Source organism: Gopherus flavomarginatus, chromosome 2 (genome assembly GCF_025201925.1).
Source record: "Gopherus flavomarginatus isolate rGopFla2 chromosome 2, rGopFla2.mat.asm, whole genome shotgun sequence".
Lineage (NCBI taxonomy): Eukaryota > Metazoa > Chordata > Testudines > Testudinidae > Gopherus > Gopherus flavomarginatus.
Window position 1 is genome coordinate 1,162,795 of NC_066618.1, and position 14,044 is coordinate 1,176,838.

Consider the following 14,044-nt stretch of genomic DNA (forward strand, 5'->3'; position numbering starts at 1 on the left):
AGGCGCTGGAAGAAGGCCGGCAAACCCTGGGGGCACTTGGACCCCCATGGCCAGCAGGAGATACTCACAGCAGAGCTCCCCATCGCTTGAGCTGAGGTGGCTGGAATAGGAGAGGGAGATAAAACTGAAAGAGCTGGAGGATCGGGAGAAACAATGGCAGCATGAACTGCGGGAGCGGGAAAACAGAGGCAGCATGAACTGGGGGAGCGGGAAAAGCAGAGGCAGCATGAACTGGGGGAGCGGGAAAACAGAGGCAGCATGAAGTGGGGGAGTGGGAAAAGCAGCAGCAGCGTGAACTGGGGGAGCGGGAAAAGCAGAGGCAGCATGAACTGGGGGAGCGGGAAAACAGAGGCAGCATGAACTGGGGGAGCGGGAAAAGCAGCAGCAGCGTGAACTGGGGGAGTGGGAAAAGCAGAGGCAACATGAACTGGGGGAGCGGGAAAACAGAGGCAGCATGAACTGGGGGAGCGGGAAAAGCAGAGGCAGCATGAACTGGGGGAGTGGGAAAAGCAAAGGCAGCATGAACTGGGGGAGCGGGAAAAGCAAAGGCAGCATGAACTGGGAGAGCGGGAAGAATGGGAAAAGCAGCAGCAGCGTGAACTGGAGCTGGCGAGGCTGAGGGGCAGCGGGCCCCCAGCTGTGGTGAGCGAGGGGGGACCCAGGACTGCGCAGAGCTTTGTTAAGTGCATCCTGGCCCAGCGTAAGGAAGAGGAGGACATGGCCTTTGAGACGGCTCGCGAGGTGCACAGGGTTGACCCTGTGTAATGGATTCAGACTCACCACCACTGGCGCCTCCTGCTGGTTGCTCCAGGATTAGCTCAGTGCAGCTCCGGAGTGCCCCCTGCAGGTGATGTCTTGTCTGTTGTCTGCCCTACTCTGCTGTTTTGGACCCGCGTTGCTCCCCTGCTCAGCGGTGTCCTCTTCAGGAGGCTGCCCTCCGGCAGTGCCCACTACTTCTTTCTCACTCCCCTTCTGGGGGTCACAGCAGTCCTGTGGCTTGCACCCGCCGCAGGGGCCAGCCACAACCCAAAGTCTGGCCCCTCACTTCAGGGCAAGTTGCAGTCTGTATTGGCCACACTCCTCCGCAGCCAGGTGCAGTGCAAGGGGGGGACCCAGGCCCACCCGCTACTCTGGATCCCGACCCAGGGACCCTCTAGTGGTAGCATCTCTGCCCTCCTTCTCTCCCCTTGTCCGCCACTCGTCCTGGCCCCTTCCCCTTTGGCTCTTGCACCTTCTTGGTCCTTTCTGGCAGAGGCCGGCAGCCTGGCAGGTAACGGACCGGAGCTCCCCCTCCGCTCCCCTGAGCCTGCCCAGCACTGCTCTGTCTAGGGGCTATCCGTGGGAGCCAGTCCTCCTCCCTGGCTTGGCAAGAAGAGACTCCCCTCTGCTCTGCTGGGCAGCTCCTCATAGCTCCACTGCCCCAGGAGCTGCCTCCCGTCCGGATCCTAACGAGCTTCGCCCTAATTAGCTGCAGGTTTCCACCGCCTCCCTGGCTGCTTCTGCCCCAGCCCCTGCTGGAGTGGGCCCCCTGCACCACTACGCCCTATAGACAGGCTTCCGTTTCTCGCCCCCTTACTGGAACCCAAAGCCATGGGGCTGTACAGCTGAATGGAAGTTGGGGGAGGCAGGAGACTATGAAAAAGGTGCTGCTACACAAGTCTGGGCTGACTCCTGAGGAGCACCAGAAGAAGTTCTGGAGTCAGCATAAAACCCCTGAGTCACATATCTGGAACTGATCCTCCGAATGGAGGGATATGCCCACAAGTGGGCAGATGGGGCCCAGATGAAGGGGGACCTGGTTAAACTGATTATATTGGAGCAACTGTATGAGCAGTGCCCAGCCAACCTGATGATGTGGTTGGGGGACAAAAAGCCAGAGGACCCGCGACGCGCAGGGGAGCTGGCTGACAAGTTTGTGGACTGCTGGTCAGGGGTGGCAGGGAGGAGTCCCAAAAGAATAAGCCCACCATAGTGCAGAGAGATAGTCACCCTGGGACCCCCCAAAGGGGGAACCTGGAGAATCCCCTCTCAAGGGGAACAACCAACATCAGGACCAACCAATCGGCTCGAGGGGATCAATGGGACATGGGCTGCTATTACTGTAGCCAGAAAGGCCACATACGGACCCAGTGCCCCAAGCTCAAGGACAGACTGAGCAGACCGGACCCACACCGGGTTAACTGGGTAGGGACTCAGCCGGACGAGGGACAGGCTTCCCACGCAAGGGGGGCTGGCAGCTTTCCAATGGCTCAGGTGGGAGGAGTTTCCCAGATCAGCTTCTCTTGGGGGCTAGATGTCCCGGACTCAAGGTTCTCGGTTTACAGGGTGGGCGCAGGGCTGTCCCTGTGGACCGAGTGCCTTGTTCCCCTGGAGGTGGATGGGAGGAAGGTCAATGGATACTAGGATATGGGCGCGGAAGTGACACCGGCCCGGCCCGAGGTGGTGACTCCAGATTGGATGGTGCCCAACACCCATCTGACCCTGATGGGTGTGGGCAGGACCCCATTCAAGGTGCCCGTGGTGAGGGTATATCTGAAATGGGGGGCCAAGGAGGGCCCCAAGGACGTGGGGGTGCACCATCATTTCCTCATTGAGGTGTTGATGGGGGGTGATGTAGAGGACTGGCCAAGCAACCCCCAGGGTGCCCTGGTCATGACCCGTAGCCAGAGCCAGTGAGGGGCACAACGCCCTGACATTGAGGAGGGTACCTTCCTGGAGGCACGGGGCCCTACCCGGGAGGGGAGTGAGTGCCCAGGGACACAGCTCAGGGAGGCTGTGGCCTCAGACCCAGCAGGCGGGAAGGGAGCAGGTCCCCATCCCTTCCCCAGCCGCTGAGTTCCAGCCCGAGTTGCAGAAAGATCCCTCTTTGTGGATGGAACGCTAAAGATGATGCTGAAAACCTTCATGAACCAGCATCTGCAGGATTGGGACAAGTACTTATCTCACCTGCTGTTCGCATACACGGAAGTGCCCCAGGAGTCTAACAGACTTTTGCCTTTTGAACTGTTATATGGAAGAAGGATAAGAGGGCCCCTGGACCTGATGAGAGACGAATGGGAGGGGAAGGCCACTCCTGATGGAGAATCAGTGGTGGAGTATGTCCTGACCTTCCGGGAAAGACTGGCCGAGCTCATGGGCCTGGCCAGGGAGAATCTGGCCCGAGCCCAGAGGAAGCAGAAGGTCTGGTATGACCGCATGGTGCGGGCCCGTGCCTTCGCCACCGGGGATCAGGTGATGGTTCTCATCCCTGTGAGGAGAAAAAAACTCCAGGCTGCCTGGGAAGGGCCCTTCAAGGTTGTCAAGCAACTAAATGAGGTAAACTATGTGGTGGAGCTGTCAAACCGGGCACATCACAGTCGGGTGTACCATGTGAACATGATGAAACCATACTATGACAGGGGGAATGTGGTGTTGGCCGTGTGTGGACATTAGGAGGGGCAGGGAGATGACCCCTTAGTGGATCTATTCCCTGGGACAAAAGCTGGTTCCCCCCTGGAGGTGATTCCCCTCTCTGATCAGCTGACCCTGGCCCAGCACGCTGAGATCAGAGGGGTGCTGCATCTGTACCAACAGCTGTTTTCCAGCCAGCCTGGACGCACTAATTTGACTGTCCACCGGGTGGAGACCGGGTCACATCCCCCTATAAGATGCTCCCCTTTTCGGGTCACTGGTAAAACTGCCCAGGACCTAGAAAGAGAGGTCAGGGACATGCTGGCTTTGGGGGTGATCCAGCCGTCTGCCAGCCCTTGGGCCCCGCCAGGGGTGCTGGTCCCCAAAAGGGATGGGTCGATCCGGTTCTGTGTGGACTATGGAAAGCTCAATGCCATCACTGTATCTGATGCCTACGCCATGCCCAGGCCTGACGAGCTGCTAAACAAGCTGGGAGGTGCTTGGTACCTCACCACCATGGATCTTACCAAGGGCTACTGGCAAGTGCCGCTGGACGCAGATGCCAGGCTGAAATCGGCCTTTATCACCCCTGTGGGGCTGTACGAGTTTCTGACCCTGCCCTTCGGCCTCAAGGGAGCAACAGCCACCTTCCAGCGCCTGGTGGATCAGCTACTGAGGGGGATGGAGAGTTTTGCCATGGCGTATATCGACGACATCTGTGTCTTAAGCTGGACTTGGGAGGACCACGTGTCCCAGGTTAAACGAGTGCTGGACCGACTCTGAAAGGCTGGGTTAACCGTAAAGGCTGAGAAGTGCAAGGTGGGGATGGCTGAAGTATCTTACCTGGGCCATCAGGTGGGGAGCGGCTGCCTAAAGCCGGACCCAGCCAAGGTGGAGGTGATCAGAGACTGGCCTGCTCCCCAATCCAAAAAGCAGGTCCAGGTCTTTATTGGGATGGCGGGGTACTATCGAAGGTTCGTGCCCCACTTTAGTGCCATAGCCGGCCCCATCACTGAGCTGTGCAAGAAGGGGAAGCCAGACAAGGTGATCTGGACCGAGCAGTCCCAGCAGGCTCTCCAGGCGCTGAAGGAGGCTCTGGTTAATGGCCCAGTTCTGGCAAACCCAGACTTCGACAAGCCCTTTACGGTGTTCACTGACACCTCAGACATGGGACTGGGGGCGGTGTTAATGCAGGAGGATGAAAAGGGGGAGAGACACCCCATCGTGTACCTGAGCAAGAAGTTGCTACCCCGGGAGCAGAACTACGCAGCCATCGAGAAGGAATTCCTGGCCATGGTGTGGGCCCTTAAGAAACTGAAGCCATATCTCTTTGGGCGACATTTCACCGTGTACGCCGACCACTCTCCCCTGACCTGGCTGCACCAGATGAAAGGAGCCAACGCCAAGCTCCTGAGGTGGAGCCTGCTCCTGCAGGACTATGACATGGACGTGGTCCATGTGAAGGGAAGTGCCAACCTGATAGCGGACACATTGTCCCGGAGAGGGGGCCCTGAATTTCCCCAGGCCACTGGGCAGAGTGACCCCGCTCAGTTCAGTCTCGAAGGGGGGAGAGATGTGATGCAATAGGGAGTATTAACGTGGGAATGTTGCATGGGAGTTTTCCTAGTTTACTGTCTGTATTGATACTAGATGGGAATGGGACATAAGGGGGTGACTTCACTGAGGGATGAAAGGACAGTAGCTTCCCTTTGTAATCTGAGCCCAGGAGGGGGCTGGGGCCAGGTGACAACTTCTGTCCAGGAAACTGGACAAAGACTGGAGGAGGAGCCGGGGGAAGGGGTGCCTGGGTGAGACGTCTGGTGGGATGCCCAGAGCCTGGGTCTGGGCTCCCCAGCCCCCAGGATGGACCTGACTGTGAGGTCCTGTTTTCTATACCTACAAGCAGGGCCGACTCTAGGTAAAAACCTCCGGGAGCAGAACTGCTGAAGCGCAAAAAATGAAAAAAAACAGGTGCCCAGAATGCTGCCCCCGAAATTGTGCCGTCTCAAGCATGTGCTTGGTTTGCTGGGGCCTAGAGCCGGCCCTGCCTGCAAACTCTGGTTTGGGGTGTGTTCCTGCCGTCTAACAAACCTTCAGTGTTACTGGCTGGCTGAGAGTCCCAGGAATCGCAGGTAGTGGGGGTGCAGGGCCCTGACTCCCTCACACTTGCTGACACTAACCCACTAGAAGTAATTACCTCCAGCGAGCCAAAGCAAGAGCACAGGGAAATCTCAGCTACCATCACTGGCGGTGAGAAGGACCTGAGGGGGTGGCAGGTCGGCAGGGCCCTTTATTGGGCGCCATGATGGCACCACTCCAGGGAGCGCCCAGGCTGACCCCATAGATGCTGCTAGGGTGAAAGTCTTCCAGCTACGGAGTACGTGCGCACACACACCTGATTGGAATGGACATGAACAAACACTCGAACAGCTGTTAGATTAGTTTCTTTCTGGGAGGGAGTTTGGGTGCAGGAGGGGGTTCCAGGTTGGGGCAGGGCGTGGGGTCCAGAAGGGGTCTCCGACCACAGATGGCTCCCCGCCGGTGGCACAGCAGGGCTCAGGCAGGCTGCCTGCTTGCCCTGGCCCCATGCCACTCCCAGAAGTGGGCGGCTGCTGGCACATCTTTGGACGCCGCTGTGGGGAGGGGGACAGTGTGTCTCCATGCACTGCCCGTGCCCGCCAGCACCCCTTCCGCAGCGGAACTGGCCTATAGGAGCTGCGGGGATGGAGCTGCCTTCCCCTCGCCAGGGGCTGCAGACATGTGCCAGCAGCCGGCTGCTTCCGGGACAGGGTATGCAGGCAGCCTGCCTGAGCCCTGCAGCACCGGGGTCCCCCTTAGCCCAGGGCCCTGGGCTGCAGCCCCTAAAGCCCCTGCACTAATCCAGACCTGGATCCAGGACCCACCTGGTACCGGAAGCAGGGAGAGAGCAGATAGTTGACCATCTCCTGGTGGAACACGGGCGTGAGGCTGCCCGAGATGGGAGGCACGATCCAGACCCAGTCGGCCGGGCACCCCCCACGCATCTGCAGCTCGTTATCCATGTGCTTGATGAAGGACTCCGTGGCCACATGGTGATCCACGATTGTCACCTTGGCAACCTGGGGCGGGGGTGGAAGGAAAAGAACAGATGGCAGAGGCAGCCCCTGCCCTGGGCAGCAAGTCACGCCCGCTGAGCCAGGCTCCCCAGTCACCTCCCGGAGCTGGCGCCCATGTGGGGTCTCTGAGCTGCGTGTGGCTCTGGGGCAGGCTGCCGCCTCCCTTGGGAATGAACAGCCCCCACCCTGCTCCACACCTGGGAACTGGGACTCCAAAGGCTGCCGGGGCTGGGCAAGGGGTCTTGATCCCTGCGAGCGGCCAAGTCTCCCTCAGGGGCTGTCTCGGAGCTCATGGGAGGGGAGAGGGGGCTGCAGGCCTAGAGGGCGGTGAGGCTGCATGGCTCACCCTGGAGGCAGAGCGGGACCCCCAGGGGGACTGGCCCAGTGAAGGGACCTCCCAGAAACCGTCCCAAAGCTGGGGGCGCAGCCCCGACCCTGTGGGTCTGTGACAGCTGGCGAGTGCTTGCCTGTGTGTACATATGTGCATCCGTGTGATCTGCTCCCAGTTGCCACAGGCTCCTGCCCCAGCTCTCGGAGGTTGTGGGACAGGGTGTGTCTGAGGGCAGGGGACTCCGGAGGCCCGGGAGCGAGGCAGGGGGCCTAGCTCACAGAGGGAGGGAGAGACCCAGGACCCGTGTCATACCACCAGAGCCCTGTCGGCGGCAGTTGGGCTTGAACCTGGGACGCCCAGAGTTCAATGCATGAGCTTAGGCTGCAGCAGACAGACTCTGTCCCCCTCTCGCTACGTGGTCTCGGCGCCACTGGAGGGACAGCACCCACTCCTAGGAGGTGTGTGGGTTACACCTGCAGCCCATGAGTGGGTGAGGGACCCGCACCAGGGCCAGGGCTGTATGGGCTTGGAACACCCCCCATAGCTCTGTTCCCTGATGTGCAGAGCAGGGAGCAGGGCAGATTTGACCTGGGAATGTTACACTGGGGATGAGAGTAAATCTACCTGAGCCAGAAGGGGGGTTGGGAGAATTCACAGCTTCTGCCTGAGACTGAACAAAGGACAGGAGAGAAGGGAGGGGGAAGAGAGCTGCTGGAGAGTTTTTGGGGGGTCAGTTTGGGCTGGGGGGTGCAATGCAGGGAACCTCAAGCTGGGGTCTAAGCTCCCTGAACCCCCAGAAGGACTCGGTGGAGGGGTCCTGACTGTGCCTGCAAGCTCTACTGTAACCTGCGTTCCTGTTGTCCAATAAACCTTCTGTTTTACTGGCTGCCTGCGAGTCACTGTGGGTCCCAGGAAGAGGGGTGCAAGGCACTGACTCCCCCACACTCTGTGACACTCCCCCATTCTCCCCACATCCGGTCGCCGTCCCCGTCCCCATACCTGGAAGCTGTGCAGCACGGCAACATTGATCTCCACAGCGGCTTTGTCCTTCCACAGCGATGAGGTTTTCCCAGTGTCCAGCCCCATGTGCAGGGCCACCTCCTGCCACACAGGGACCGTCACCCCGAGCCCTGCCCCCACACCACCTCCTGCTCACAGGGACCATCACCCCCAGCCCCCAGCCCTGCCCCCGCTCCACAGGGACAGGGGGAGGTGGGCAGGCAGCCTGTACCTGCAGCAGGTTGTAGCGGTGGGGGGTGGGTGGCAGGGGGGGCTGGGGGGCAGTGAAGGAGCTGGGGGGCAGGGGGAGCGGGGGGCAGGGAGAGCAGGAGGGCAGTGGGGGAGCTGAGTGGAAGTGGGGGGAGCTGGGGGCAGAGGGAGCTGGGAGCAGTGGGGGAGGCTGGGGGCAGGGAGAGCAGGGGGGCAACCTGTACCTGCAGCAGGTTGTAGTGGTGAGAGGTGGGAGGCAGGAGGAGCTGGGGACAAGGGGAGCTGGAGGGCAGCCCGTACCTGCAGCAGGTGGTAGCGGTGAGGGGTGGGAGGCAGGGAGAGCTGGTGGACAGTGGGGAGAACTGGGGGGGGGCAGGGGGAGCTGGGGGGCAGTGAAGGAGTTGGGGGGCAGCCTATACCTGCAGCAGGTAGTAGTGGTGAGAGGTGGGAGGCAGGGGGAGCTGGGGGACGGGGGGGGCAGAGGGAGCTGGGGGCAGCCCGTACCTGCAGCAGGCTGTAGCAGTGGGGGGTGGGTGGCAGGGGGAGCTGGGGGACAGTGAAGGAGTTGGGGGGCAGCCTGTACCTGCACCAGGTGGTAGCGGTGAGGGGTGGGAGGCAGGGGGAGCTGGGCGACAGTGGGGGGAACTGGGTGGCAGTGGGGGGGCAGGGAGAGCTGGGGGGCACCCCGTACCTGCAGCAGGTTGTAGAGGTGAGGGGTGGGAGGCAAGGGGAGCTGAGGGACAGTGAAGGAGCTGGGGGGCAGTGGGGGGAGATGGTGGCAGAGGGAGCTGGGAGCAGTTGGGGGAGCTAGGGGCAGGGAGAGCAGGAGTGCAGTGGGGGAGCTGGGGGGCAGCCTGCACCTGCAGCAGGTGGTAGCGGTGAGGGGTGGGAGGCAGGAGGAGCTGGGGGCAGGGGGAGCTGGGGGGCAGCCCGTACCTGCAGCAGGTTGTAGCGGTGAGGGGTGGGAGGCAGGGGGAGCTGGGGGGGCAGGGGGAGCTGGGGGGCAGCCCGTACCTGCAGCAGCTTGTAGCGGTGAGGGGTGGGAGGCAGGGGGCGCTGGGAGGGCAGGGGGAGCTGGGGGGCAGCCCGTACCTGCAGCAGGTGGTAGCGGTGAGGGGTGGGAGGCAGGGGGCGCTGGGGGGGCAGGGGGAGCTGGGGGACAGCCCGTACCTGCAGCAGGTTGTAGCGGTGAGGGGTGGGAGGCAGGGGGAGCTGGGGGGGCAGGGGGAGCTGGGGGGCAGCCCGTACCTGCAGCAGCTTGTAGCGGTGAGGGGTGGGAGGCAGAGGGCGCTGGGGGGGCAGGGGGAGCTGGGGGGCAGCCTGTACCTGCAGCAGCTTGTAGCGGTGAGGGGTGGGAGGCAGGGGGCGCCGGGGGGGCAGGGGGAGCTGGGGGGCAGCCCGTACCTGCAGCAGGTTGTAGCGGTTGCTGTCACAGAAGTTGCGCATGCCGATCTCACTGCCCACGTACCAGCCATTGAAGGGGGCGGCCGGGAACTGCAGGCCCCCGATCTCCAGCAGCATGTTGGCCACGGCGGGCAGCGCATGCCAGCGCAGGCCCAGCTTCCCGAACCACGCCAGCCTGCGCCCAACACCACACTCAGGGCACAGGCGGGACGGAGCGCAGGGACGCGCCCCAAGCCACACAGCCCATCCTACACCACCACTAGGAATGGAACCCAGGCATCCTGGTGCCCAGCCCCCTGCTCTAGCCACCAGACCTGGCTCCCTCCCTGCCAGGCTGCAGGAGGATTAGTTTTCCTGGGAGCCTCCTTCTGCCCCCAGCCCAGCTAGGACCTGATGTTCTGGGACAGAACAGTCATCCCCATCACTGGGACCCACAGCCGCAGTGCTGCTCCCTGGCACCTCCCCCAGCCCCAGCACTGCCCCCTGGCACTGCCCCAACCCTAGCGCTGCCCCCTGGCACTTACCCCAGCCCCAGCGCTTCCCCCGGCACCTCCTCCAGCCCCACGCTGCCCCGGCACTGCTCCCTGGCCAGCGCTGCCCCCTTGTACTGCCCTATATCCAGCACTGCCCCTTGGCACCGGCCCCAGCCCCAGTGCTGCTCCCTGGCCCCTCTCCCAGCCACAGTGCTGCCCCTTGGCACTTCCCCCAGCCCCAGCGCTTCCCCCGGCACCTCCTCCAGCCCCACGCTGCCCCTGGCACTGCCCCCAGCCTCAACGTTGACCCCTTGTACAGCCCCGTATCCAGCACTGCCCCTTGGCACCATCCCCAGCCCCAGTGCTTCTCCCTGGCACTGACCCCGCCCCACACTGCCCCTGGCACTGCCCCCTGCCCAGCGCTACCTCCTTGTACTGCCCCATATCCAGCGCTGCCCCCTGGCACCTCTCCCAGCCCTACGCTGCCCCTGGCACTGCCCCCTGCCCAGCGCTGCCCCCTTGTACTGCCCCATATCCAGCACTGCCCCTTGGCACCATCCCCAGCCCCATGCTACCCCCTGGCACCTCCCCCAGAACCAGCGCTGCCCCTGGCACTGCCCCCAGCCTCAGCGCTGCCCCCTTGTACTGCCCCATATCCAGCACTGCCTCCCCCAGCCCCAGCGCTTCCCCTTGGCACGTCCCCGAGCCTCAGCGCTGCCCCCTGGCACCTCCTCCAGCCCCAGCGCTGCCCCGGCACTACCCCCAGCCTCAGCGCTGCCCCCTGGCACCTCGACCAGCCCCACACTGTCCCTGGCACCTCCCCCAGCCCCAGCGCTGCTCCCTGGCACCACCCCCAACCCCAGTGCTGCTCCTTGGCATTTCCCCAGCCCCACGCTGCCCCCTGGCACCTCCCCCAGCCTCAGCACTGCCCCCTGGCAGCACCCTGTGCCCAGTGCTGCCCTCTGGAACTGCCTGTGCCCAGGGTCCCCCAGCACACTACTAGGCAAGTTGCTCAAGGGATCACAGGAACTGGCACCTGCACTGCGGGACGGGGAGGGTCCCAGCCCTGCTGGTTCTGCCCGTCTCAGTACTTACGTGGGGTGCTGGATGGGCACCTCCAGGACCAGCTCGGGCGGCAGGAGGAAAAGCTCCGGGGCCTCGTCTGGCGCCTGCAGCAGCAGGGGCAGGACATCAAAGCGGCCGTGCCCAGGCGTCCAGCCATGCTGGATGCAAAGCTGCAAGGGGAGAGTCTGTGAACACAGCCTGGCCGGGGGCGGAGAGTGGGGCAGGGGCTGGGGGCTGAGAGCAGGGCAGAGGCAGAGGCTGGACCGTGGGGCTGAGAGAGGGGTGAAGGGCTCATCAGGGGATGCTGGAGTGCAGGGGGCTGGGCAGGGCAAGGAGGCTGTGCTGCAGAGGGGGCGGGGCTGCGGGCAGGGGGCCCTGGGGGTCAGGCAGGGCGCTCTCCCCAGTCACGGCTGCCCCACCTCGGTGATGTCGACGTTGGCCGGGTCCCCCAGCACAGAGCCGTCTGGCTGCCGGTACCCGGCGTAGCGGATCAGCTGACTGTTCCAGATGCGGAAGTCGCCCCGGCCTGGCATGCGCTGCGGGAAGATGGTGATGGCCGACCTGTGAGAGAGGCGTGGGTCAGAGCTGCCTGGGGGGATGCGCCCGGGGAGGCCAGTGGCCCGTGGGGCATGGGCCCAGGTGTGAGGTGGGCACAGGGAGGCGAGTGGCCCTGTAAGGGGTGTGCCTGGGAAGGTGGGTGGGCCCGTGGGGAAGGGCCTGGGTGGATGGTGGCCCCATGGAGGGTTGGCCTGGATGGGGGGGTGGACCTGTGAGGGGTGGGCCCATGGGGGGGTGGGCCCAGGGAGGCAGGTGGTTCTATGGGGCGTGGGCCTGGGGAGATGGGGGGGGCCTGGGTCAGGGGCGGCCTCATGGGGATGGGCCCAGGGAGGTCAGAGGGGCCCATGGGGGATGGGCCTGGGGAGGCAGGTGGGGACCATGGGAGACGGGCCTGGGTCGGGGGTGGCCCCAAGGGGGACGGGCCTGGGGAGGTGGGTGGGCCCCATGGGGATGGGCCCAGGGAGGCGGGTGGGGACCATGGGGGATGGGCCCGGGGAGGCGGGTGGGGACCATGGGGGACGGGCCTGGGTCGGGGGTGGCCCCAAGGGGGACGGGCCCGGGGAGGTGGGTGGGCCCCATGGGGGATGGGCCCAGGGAGGCGGGTGGGGACCATGGGGGATGGGCCTGGGGAGGCAGGTGGGGACCATGGGAGACGGGCCTGGGGAGGTGGGTGGACCCCTTGGGGGATGGGCCTGGGGAGGTTGGTGGGGCCCATGGGGGATGGGCCTGGGGAGGTGGGTGGGGCCCATGGGGGATAGGCGTGGGGAGGCGGGTGAGGACCATGGGAGACGGGCCTGGGTCGGGGGTGGCCCCAAGGGGGACGGGCCTGGGGAGGTGGGTGGACCCCATGGGGGATGGGCCCGGGGAGGCGGGTGGGGACCATGGGGGACCGGCCCGGGGAGGCAGGTGGGGACCATGGGGGATAGGCCTGGGGAGGCGGGTGAGGACCATGGGAGACGGGCCCGGGGAGGTGGGTGGACCCCATGGGGGACGGGCCCAGGGAGGCGGGTGGGGACCATGGGGGGCGGGCCTGGGGAGGTGGGTGGACCCCATGGGGGATGGGTCTGGGGAGGCGGGTGGGGACCATGGGGGACGGGCCTGGGGAGGTGGGTGGATCCCATGGGGGACGGGCCCAGGGAGGCGGGTGGGGACCATGGGGGACGGGCCCGGGGAGGCGGGTGGGGACCATGGGGGACGGGCCCGGGGAGGCAGGCATCTCACCGGAGGTTGCCTCGGTTGGTGGCGTACTGGAGGTGAGTGCACAGGAAGCCGAACATCTCCTGGACGCTGGCGCAGTCGCGGGCGTCGAACACCTTCAGGGGACAGCAGTTAGCGGCAGAGAAGCAGCCCCTCAGGCCCGCTGCATGACATCCCCCAGCTCTAACCCCTAGGCATCGCTGTTATCCCTGACCAGCACTCACCATGAGTGGCATGGAAGTGCCTGTTCTGCCCTGATCCTGGAGCGAGAACCCCAGGGGGCCCTGCTGGGGTGGGAGGGGAGTCCTGGGGGGAGCCTGTCCTGGGGGCAGCAGGAACCCTGGGGAGGTCCTGTCTGGGGGGAGGGGGAGCTCTGGGGCTCCTGTCCTTGGCACTGCCCTGTACTAACCCAGCTGGCACCAGTGGAACCCCCTGCCCACCTGCAGCTTGTTCCACTGGATGCGGCCCAGGCAGCGGGCGGCGTTGCGCCAGGCCTGCTTGGCCCCAAAGATCAGCTCAGGCTCCAGCAGCTGGTAGGTGCCCGTGGCCTTGATCTCCTGCTCCACCTCCTGCACCCGCTGCATGTGGACCCTGGAGTCAGCCCTATGGGGAGAGAACAGACAATGTGGGGTGATCCGTCCCGTCACCCACTCCCCACTCCTGGCAGGCAGAGGGTTAGGGACACCCGGAGCATGGGGTTGTGTCCCTGCCCATCCTGGCTAATAGCCATCGATGGTCCTACCCTCCAGGAACTGATCTAATTCTTTTGTTGAACTCAGTTATAGTCTTGGCCTTCACAACATCCCCTGGCAGTGAGTTCCACTGGTTGTGTGTTGGGCAGAGGTGCTGGGACTGGGGGAGGCTGCTGCACCCCCCTGTCTTGAAGTGGTTTCCATGAATTTAGGGTTACAGTTCGGTTCAGTGGCTCTCGGCACCCCGACTACACAGATTGTCCCGGCAGCCCTGGCATTGGGTGACAAAGTCCTTCCTTGGCTTTATTTTAAACCTGCTGCCTGTTAATTTTGTCCGATGGCCCCTGGATTTTGTGTTATGTGAGGGGTAAATAACACGGCCTTAGTCACTCGATCACATCCCCTCACTCGTCTCTTGTCCAAGCGGAACAACACTAATCTTTTTAGTGTCTCGTCATGTGGCAGCTGCTCCATCCCCCGGTCCTCTTTGCTGCCCTTCTCTGACCCTTTTCCAATTCCACTCGAGGCCAGGCGTCCAGAGCTGGACACAGTATTCAAGGTGTGGGCGCACCAGAGAAGCGTAGGTTAGCTAGTCCAGGCCCTGCACTGAGGCAGGACCATGTATTATCT

General features: G+C 63.8%; 1 protein-coding gene across 4 annotated transcripts in view; it reads right to left on the reverse strand.

Annotated features, from left to right (window-relative positions):
- NOS3 (nitric oxide synthase 3) overlaps positions 1 to 14,044 on the reverse strand; it is an 82,766-nt gene that overhangs the window by 47,589 nt on the left and 21,133 nt on the right. For all 4 annotated transcript variants that reach the window (XR_007772825.1, XM_050942449.1, XM_050942450.1 and 1 more), the window contains exons 4-10: positions 13,163 to 13,325; positions 12,747 to 12,838; positions 11,387 to 11,528; positions 10,998 to 11,137; positions 9,430 to 9,604; positions 7,816 to 7,917; positions 6,294 to 6,488 (exon numbers count right to left, since the gene is read on the reverse strand). Coding sequence is in view for 3 of the 4 variants with exons in the window: in XM_050942449.1 (XP_050798406.1) it covers positions 6,294 to 6,488; positions 7,816 to 7,917; positions 9,430 to 9,604; positions 10,998 to 11,137; positions 11,387 to 11,528; positions 12,747 to 12,838; positions 13,163 to 13,325 (1,009 nt within the window). In the remaining variant the exon portion in view is untranslated. The remainder of the gene's footprint in view (positions 1 to 6,293; positions 6,489 to 7,815; positions 7,918 to 9,429; positions 9,605 to 10,997; positions 11,138 to 11,386; positions 11,529 to 12,746; positions 12,839 to 13,162; positions 13,326 to 14,044) is intronic.